Raw genomic sequence first — 9,414 nt, 5'->3', positions numbered from 1 at the left:
ATGCTGAAATAAATGAGTAATCATTAACATAAAATAATAGAACATTTTAATAAAAATTGTTATTTTTTCTTGAACATTAACTTACCGGACACTGAATAACTGCACAAATTAATAAACGTAACACAAATAAACCTATTTTTCTTGTTTTCCGAAAGCCAAATATTTCCTGTTGTGCACACCAAACAAGTCAGTCCAAGACTAATGACATGGCCATCGGCTGCTAAAATATTTACTGCTGGTATTAGTGGAGAGAAATGGTGCGCCTGTGCATAAGGCACATAAGGGAAATGAATGCAACATGATTATAGTACTCAGTCATTAGCGAGTGTTGTGGTTCGTTATTAATAATTATGTATAGCAGGATATTGTAAAAATTAAGTTACAAAGTTTTTTATTAAAACGTTTCTTACATACTGTTACATTGGCTGGGCTGCAAAAACATTCGTTGTGGGCCACATGCGGCCCGCAGGTCTCGAGTTTGACATGCTTGTTTTAGATCTTACATATGTTTTAGAAGTAGACTGGACAAGACTCACTGATGGATTGGACATGGTAATGTGTGAGAAAGACAGGAATCTTAGGTTTACTTAAGGTTCACTGGGTGGCTAGTGGATATATCAGTTGGAATGATTTGGGCCTGAGTAACAGAAATCTTTGGTTGAAACACAAAGAAATGAATGGGTTTCTGTAAGTTCAGAGGTAAGACAGGCTCCAGGGTTCACTTAACAGCAATAGTTCTGGAGAAGTCTGGGTCATGGTTAAACACCTGTGTGTGACTGTGGGGCCTAACTGTAGGCAATTACAAACCTTTTACCTGGCATGCCTCCTGGGGATTAACTGCTTTCTCTTAGCAGACTTGGTGCACAGCCAGTGCGTTGCATTCTCTGAAGGGCTTTGCAGTCAAGGACTTGGGCCTCTCTGACTCATATGCTTCATATATTTGCATTCCTAGCTCCAGGGCCTTTAATCCTAGGTCTCTTTATCAGAGGCCTTTGGCTGAGGTCTTCTTTAGGCTCCTCTGCTGAGCCCTTATTACAGAGGAAGAGCACTTTTCTACTCCTGGCCTTTCGTCCGTGGGCTCTCCCTCCCCGGATCCATAAAAATGCTGGAGCCGTTTGTTCCGTGAGATGACCTCCAGCGGCAGGTATATCTGTGTTCATTCAATGAAACCTTGACTGGTGGCCTGTTCCACAGGGGAAATGGAGGGAGTTTGCTTTGTCTGGTTTTAACCTTTTGTTCATACCACCTTAGTGATTAAAAGCTTAAGGCTTTCTCATCTTTGGCTTGCCGGTTTAATCAGCTACCCTGACACCTGACAGCTCTTTCTCTCTTTTTATTGAATGTCACTGGGTCATTTTTAGGGGCAGAAATAGAATATTGGAGACTGGCTATTAGTTATAAGAAATATTAATCATGTTCTGTTAACCATGATTGCTTTGTTCTTATTAAAGAAAGCACATTCTAATCTGGCTGGGAGTTGCAAGTGGGACCTGGGGGCTCACCTGGAAATTCAGCCCATCCACCCCATCCGGGAGCTGGCTATTATCATGGCTGCCTATTAACAACCTTATTGCAGAAAATAGAGGTGCCAGCCCTTTGCAAAACCCCAGCTTTTTGCACCACCGCGCCCCCCCCCCGCCCCAGCCCTTTGCAAACCCTCAGCCCATGTTGCCTGTAAACTGTAACCATTATATCCATTTTGCATATCCATTCTTTTGCCGACTTCCCCATGTAATATTGGTCCTTCTATCCAATATAAGCAACTGGCTTATGGGGAGGAGGGTGGTGTGAAGAGCAGATTTTTGTGGATGACCTGCTACTCTCCCATACTGCTGGCATTATTGGAATAAATGCTCATATATGATTCAACCGTGTCTCTGCTGAATTGGCTGGAGTAGTGACAGACAGCCCGTCACATTGGTTGTATAAGTGATTAAAGGCTTAAGGCTTTCTCATCTTTGGCTTGCCGGTTTAATCAGCTACACTGACACCTGACAGCTCTCTCTCTCTCTCTCTGTTTATTGAATGTCATCGGGTCAGGATATGGTGTCTGAACTACTGGGAACAACTCCCCATCATCCTGAGGATAAAGGTAATAGGTGGAGTAGGGCAAAGATGAAAGACCTGCAGAGAAATAGAGCCAGAGCTGTCAGGAGTTCAGCTGGGCTGAGAGAGGCCATTTAGCATGTTAAAAAATTTTTAGAATTCCATGACAACTTGGTTTGTTGTGCTAGAAAAAACAAACAAAATTCAGCTGAGGAAATTTGATAATCTAATTAGCTTTATTAAGTGATTCATAAATTGAAGAGCATGCCAACTAGCAACTACAACGGTGCTCTGAGGGGTTGTACAAAATGGAAGGATTTTATAGGAAGAAGGGTGGGGCAAGGGAGCTATTAACAACAGGAAGGATTATTCTCAGGGCCTGACATTTTTTCTTTGGGGGAAGAAAATGAAAGGGTTTTAATCACACAGATTGCCTCTTCTTTCTATAGGGGTTGGAGAGGGCCCATGTGACAGATTTCCTTACTGATGCTTGACCAGAAAATTCCATTGATTAAAATTACATTTCTGGGAAAAGTTGAAGCTGAAATTAGATCTGCTATTAAATCTAGATTTGGTATCATGGGCTTTTAGTGCCAGTGCTGCTATTTTAGGCCTATGTTTTCTTCCTTTAACAATTGTGAGAATTCTGATATTTGAAAAGAATCCTATCTAATAATAGACAAACATGGTAATTGACCATACCTTCGCTATGCCTCCCATTGGCTAATCAGCATGATATGCAAATTAACCACCAGCAAAGATGGTGGTTAATTTGCATACATAGGCTCCAAGCGGCGGAGGAAAGACTGAAGGAGAGCCGGAGCAGGGAAGATTGAAGACAGAAGGCAGCTCCGGCCGGAGTGAAGGCCTGGGCCCCGGGTGCCAGAGGAAAACCTGTGCCAGCAGCCAGGAGAAGGGAAGGCCTATTGCACGAGTCACTTTGTGCAACAGGCCTCTAGTTTTATAATATAATATGCTATGTAGATATTAATAATTATTATTGTGTCATTACCCCTAAAGCAAAATATCTGCTGTGAGTTTAGAAGAACTGAATTCTAGTCCTGGCTCCATTACACACAGTGATTTAATCACTTAATCTTTATAAGCTACTTAATTTTTATAAGCCTCATTAATTGATCTGCCTATCCCATATAGTTATAGAAAACTAACCACATGAAACAGCATATTTTAGAATTCTAAAGGTGATAAACAAAATACTTTAACTTCCATGGCTGAAAGTCTTTTTTAAAAGGAAGGATTTACTCTGGATGGGTGACTCAGTTGGTTGAGCATCATCCAGGAACCAAAGGTTTGCAGGATTGATTCTGGTCAGGGCACTTGCCTGGGTTCCAGGCTCGATCCCCAGTAGAGGGTGTATAGGAGGCAGCTGATCCATGTCTCTCTCTCTCTCTCCCTCCCTCCCTCCCTTCCTCCCCTCCTCCCCCTCCCTCTCCCTCTCCCTCTCCCTCTCCCTCTCCCTCTCCCTCTCCCTCTCCCTCTCCCTCTCCCTCTCCCTCTCCCTCTCCCTCTCCCTCTCCCTCTCCCTCTCCCTCTCCCTCTCCCTCTCTCTAAAAGCAATAAATAAGCATATTTTATTTTTTAAAAATGAAGGATGTATTAGGCCATTGTTAGCAAAAAAAGACCAGTCTTGGGCCAAGGTGTCTACCAGTAGCATGGTTAGATAGGAAAGACAACATGTCCATTGTCCCAGAGTTTGCAAGTGTTTTCAGACATCAGATAAGGGTGAGAAAGATGTAAGCCATTCTGAAAAGATTTCCATTAGCTATAAACAAAGAGGATGGGAGAAGGTGAATGGGGCTAGTTCTGGGATAGATGCAGAGTCCACAAGGAAGAAGTGTCCACTCCTCTGGATTGGCTGTGGACAGCAGATAGGAAAGTTTTTTTATATTTTATTGATTTTTTTACAGAGAGGAAGGGAGAGGGATAGAGAGTCAGAAACATCGATGAGAGAGAAACATCGATCAGCTGCCTCCTGCACACCCCCTACTGGGGATGTGCCTGCAACCAAGGTACATGCCCTTGACTGGAATCGAACCTGGGACCCTTCAGTCCGCAGGCTGATGCTCTACTCACTGAGCCAAACCGGTTAGGGCTGGATAGGAAAGTTTATGTGTAAATGAGAAGCAGAGGTTCCTGGGGTTCTGTGGTGCCTGGCTGTTCTCTCTTTTGGATAATGGGGGAAATAGCCACCTGGAAAAGAATCCAAAATCCCAGCAGATATACAGGAATGTGAGCAGTTTTTGGTCAGAGCTGGTCCACAGCCAACAACAGGTTACCTGTTCTGTTTTTTCCTCACTCTCTGGCTGCTGTCATTTTAATTTAGAACATCTCTAATTTTTTTTTTCTTGTCAAAGGTTTTGATCAACCCAACTATTTAAAACTCGTGTCAGTATTATAATTTAAGCTTAGCATCTCCTTTTCCCTCAACTCCAAACTCCAGTTTCTCTGCCTTTCTCTTCTGGGGCCTGTGGACAGTTGGGTTTGAGTGAGGCCTTGGGTTCTTTGGAATACTTTCTCAGAGGACTGCTGTAAGGGCTGCTCTATGTGCACTGGCCCAGCTCCTAGAAATGTGTGTGTGAGGAAGCAGGGGTGGGGTTGGGGAGAGGCAGAAAAGTAGCTTGGACCATGCTGGCCCCTACACATCTCTGGGACTTCCTCGGGGAGATTGGTTTAGCAATATGTGACAGTTTGAGGACTTGTGGCCCCTAAGAGCTCAAAAAGGAATTGTATAACTGTCCCTGAGCTGGAACAAAGAGATAGGAAGCAGGAAGACTCCCTCCAGGGCCTTCAGCAGGGAGCCTGGTAATCTGCTTGTTTGTTTACCATTAGCCCCTTGGAGGTAAACACCTCTTTGCTTTGCACTGTTGTTTCACTGCCATCGTTTAGAGAACTAAAAACCAGACTCAGAGCTCCAAGTGGACAACTAAGAAAACCTCTAAGGTGCCTCCCAGACAGAGGAAAGAGCTTCAGTTAGGACAGATAGAATGTGCACCCAGCAAACCAGAACTACGGAAGAGGCTCACCTTCACCTCACCCATGCATTACACCATGCTGTCTGAACGTCCAACTGCCAGTATCTGCTTTTCTTTTCCTGAGGGCTTTTTCTGGACCCAGAGCCTGCCTTGCTGCACATCTGGTAAGCTGGGGTCCAGGACCCCGGGGCAGCCCTCCATCAGTAGCAGATGGAAGTTAGTATATAAAACTCCATCGTCCTCACTCCTTGAGTGGGAAAACTCTCAGGTGTGTTTTATACTGTCCTCCAAAGTTCTCCAGCAGTGTTAACTTCCCTAATAATAATCCTTTTAGTGGCTTTCTTCCCTTCCTTGACTCACTTCCCTGTCTGCTACCAACCTTTCCCAGGATCACTTCTCACATAAACTACTTGTATTCAGATTCTTGTCTTAGGGCCTACTTCTTAGGCCCAAATAAACTTGTACTGTGCCAAGAAGGATTGAATAAAGCAAAGGGATATTCCAGCCCGTGCTCCCCGACTTGACTCCCATAATACTTCAAGGTTGGCCTGTGTGAACAAAAAAGGGGTATGTAATAAGCTTGACAAGCTCAGGGGGCCTCCTGGCGGGCCTGACATGCTCAGTAACCACAAGTAACCACGCAGGACGGTCTGATCACAAATTCCTAACTAGACAGATTGTAGCACTTCCCAGGTCTATACCTTCCTTAGCAAAGGTCAATCTTTACCTTAAGCAAGCTTTGCCCATTGTTCTTATGCATCTAGGATAACATTCCTTTAAAATGTCAGAGTAATTTTCTTTTCCTACCCCTCGAAGACACAACCAAGGGCACTACAGCACAAAACCCACAGAATCCCTCATTGTTTTCTTGTTCCCCAAATACCATCTCTGTGCCGTAAATGTTAATCACTAACTATCCTGTACCCATCAATGTAAAAGGAGTATGTGTTTCTCTATTTTGCCTTTCATCCAGTCCTAGGGATTTCCCTGCTATACGTCTACTGTTACAGAATTCACCAGGCGACCGAAAAATACACAGGAGTACTCAGAGGTCCAGGATAAACCCATTTAGTTTCAGATGTTTCACATGTACTAGTACAGTGACTCGGGGTCAGTTTTCCAAATCCCGAATAAGCCAATATGGAGAAGCTTTCTCTTTATGCCCTTTGCTTTCTTTGTTTCCTATCTGTTTCCTAACTACCAGGCTTTTGTGGTGGGCTTCCACAGCCTCTCCTGCATCAGTTAGAATGGGTAAGTTAGATTGTATCTAAATTCCTGCTCTGGGTGGTGCCAGTGACCTCCCCAGCAGCTAAGCTGTTACATTCTTTGCTTATGACCCCCTTGCAAATCTGGAGCAATCAGGAAAACAGGTCCCGCCAGACCAGATTGTGGAGAAAGGGGCAGTGACTTAATTATAGGCTATCAAGAATGTACATTAAGTTACTGGCAGAGATTCAGATTGCTAGCCCCCCCAAAAGTCTTATTTTCCCCATCACTACCACCAATGGATTTTATGCACCTTCTTTACGTATTCTCCTTTCTCACTAACCCCCCTGCCGGCCTGGTCACCCCAATCAGCCTGTTTGGTTGTCTGTTCGGTTGTTTCGGATGTGATAGCTCCTGGCTCTCATTCTAATGTATAGTAGTAAAATAAGCTGCAAAATTGCCTTTCTCAGGAACATTTAAGATTTTCCTCCCCAGCTATGTTCCCAGTTTGGCTCAAATAAAGTCATAGAAATTATCTACAGACTAGAGGCCCAGTGCATGAAATTTGTGCAGGAAGGGGAGGTCCCCTCAGCCCAGCCTGCACCCTCTCCAATCTAGGACCCCTTGGGGGATATCTGACTGCTGGTTTAGGCCCGATCCTAGGGCCCGATTGTTTAGGCCCGATTGTGAGGTCCCCCTGCCAGCCTGGTCACCCCTAGCAGCCCCCTCTGCCAGCCTGGCTGCCCCTAACTGCCCCCCCACCCCAGCCTGGTTGCTCCTCACTTCCCCCCCGCTGCTGGCCTGGTCTGCAGGTTGTTTACCACGACAGTAGAAGAGATTTTTTTCTGAAGATATGGGTAAACAATGCGATTTAACAGCATTTGAATGTGGGATATATTTGAATGTGAGTGCCCAGATTATTATAACCTGATGTGGTCACAATAATCTGGCCACTCAGTGTATATAGACTTGGACATTTCTTACGTTGACACCTGAAAGGACTTTTTGTTTAGGACATTTGACCAGCTGGAAATAATGACCCACAGATACTGATGCCATGTGTTCCCAGCCAACAGCCTAGTCAGATCATCCTATAGTGAAGCTCTCAGGAAACTAGTTCTACCTACATGCTGGGAGCTTCCGATCACCTTTTATAGTACATACCCCAGTTTTTAGTTCCCTACTTTTAAGTATGAATGAATACAAGAATACTTCACAGTTATTGTGGGCTCGGTTCCAGACCACTGCAATAAAGTGAATATTGTAATAAAGTGAGGCATAATCTCTTTGCTGGTGGGGATAGTCTTGTCTTCAATTTGTAAAAAAAAAAAATGCAACACCTGTGAAGCACAATAAAGCAAAGTGCAATAAAAGAAAATAAAGTATACCTTATTTTATAGTTGAGTACCACCAGAAAGTTTCTAATATGATAGGTGGAGATCCAATTATTAGCAAAATTCCAGCGGAGAGGATTATGAGACTATTCAGGAAGAAGAAAACTTTTAAAATATATTATTAATATCCTCATAGGGATAAGAAATCAATGAAGCAAGGCTATGATGCTACAACAGGGATCTGAAAGATAAAAGAGACTCTAGAAAAGTAAAAACACTACAGGAGGGTAGGAGATAAACTTAAGAAATTCTCCAATAATTAGGAGAAAGACAAATATGGAAAACAGGTGAGTAAAATAAATGGCAGTGGGACTCTAGAATAGATGTTAACAGTTTGGGCTTGATCATAGATGGTAACCTTTTTATATTTGAACAAAGAAAAAACACAAAACTTGGGCAGTTGTAAGGGCCAAGAATGGAGGCGGAGGTGCTTGGCTAGGCAGCTCTTGCACTCGTGAGGAGAAATGCGAATCTGATGTACATGTGGGCATTTGGACAGAAATGAACAGAAAGGATGGGAGAGTACATGGTGGAACTGACTCAACTAGTGACCTAGCAGGTGTATGTGGGCCTGTGGGTCTGATGTAAAAAGAGGGAGTGGGATCTCAAATGAATTTGAGTCAATTAAGCAAGATGACGAATGAATAATTAAGCAAGATGAAGAATGAGTGAGGAGACTAGCAGATTGGAGTGCTGTGTATAGAGGTAGAATGCGGATTCCTGGGCTCAGGTTCACTACGTGTCGGATACTGGGATAAAGCCCTTGTCTTCACCTTCGGAGCTTGGTGCCCGAAGAGGGACGGAGGTGAACCACCACAAAGCTGGTGGGGGCAGCGGAGAGTGTGTATGCAGGGTATCTGATAGGAGGAATCGTGAATGCACACTCGCGCAGAGCTGACCGCGCCTGCGGGGCCCGCCCGACCCAGGTAGAGCAGCCTGCGCAATGCGGAAGGCGTGCACACCACGCCCAAGTCCCGCAGTTAGTCTCTGGCCTGTGGGGAAGCCCTGAGCTCTCAACTTCCTGGTAGTGCGAAAGCTGCTTGGCGCGCATGCGCGTATCCACCCGAGGCTCTGTCCCAGGCGGCGGGAAGTAGGTTTTCTGAGTAGCAATTGAGCAGCTTGAAGACCACTGGAGACGACGGACCAATAAGCAAACGTCTCATTGGCTTACGCGCTCAGGCTCCCGACTCCCCAGCTTCCCATTGGGTCGTTCAAGTAGGACCGGGGCGTGGCTCCAGGGGCTCCGCCCCCGCCTCGGCCCAGCCTCAGGGGTCCTGGGCTAAAGGCACCGGACGGAAGTGAGCGGCTTTCGCCCCTTCCCCCCTCTCGTCCCTGTAAGCGCCGCCGCGCTGCCCGCTTTCCGGCGAGCCGGAGTCTCCGAGCCGTACCCTCGTCCCCGGCCGCGCGGAGCCGGGATGCACTGCTCCTGCGGTGGGTCCTCATCATGGAGACGAAACGGGTGGAGATTCCCGGCAGCGTCCTGGACGATCTCTGCAGGTACCGCGGCGCCCGCGCCCTCCCAGCCCGTTTCGTCCTCTCACTGGTCTTCTCGGATTCGAGGCCCGCAGAGGCCTCCGCCCGCCCGCCGCCGGCCCCAGCGTCGAACCCTTTCCCTGGGGACCCCCGTTTCGGACGACACCACCCCTCTCTTTCCGCCACGGCCTCAGCCTCTCTAGTTCTCACCCCTCTTGGCGGAGCCCCGGAAGGTCCTCATTTTCTTAGTTCCCCAGTTACTGTGCTTGCCCTCGGGCGAGGGCGCTCCTCAAGCTTGGGTC

At 46.1% G+C, this 9,414-nt stretch overlaps 1 protein-coding gene across 3 annotated transcripts in view; it reads left to right on the top strand.

The window, feature by feature from the left end:
* The window catches only part of DCP2 (decapping mRNA 2), an 82,453-nt gene that overhangs the window by 31,540 nt on the left and 41,499 nt on the right, over window positions 1-9,414 (top strand). Inside the window, exon 1 of one of the 3 annotated variants that reach the window (XM_006755281.2) lies at window positions 8,906-9,136. The exons of the other annotated variants lie outside the window; for them this stretch is intronic. Within the exon in view, the coding sequence (XP_006755344.1) occupies window positions 9,084-9,136 (53 nt within the window). The 5' untranslated portion in view covers window positions 8,906-9,083. Of the gene's footprint in view, window positions 1-8,905; window positions 9,137-9,414 lie in introns of those variants that run through there. 3 annotated transcript variants of the gene reach the window in all.

Source organism: Myotis davidii, unplaced genomic scaffold, assembly GCF_000327345.1.
Source record: "Myotis davidii unplaced genomic scaffold, ASM32734v1 scaffold130, whole genome shotgun sequence".
NCBI lineage: Eukaryota > Metazoa > Chordata > Mammalia > Chiroptera > Vespertilionidae > Myotis > Myotis davidii.
The sequence above is the reverse complement of the archived record's forward strand: the minus strand, read 5'-3'. Positions and strand labels throughout refer to the sequence as shown.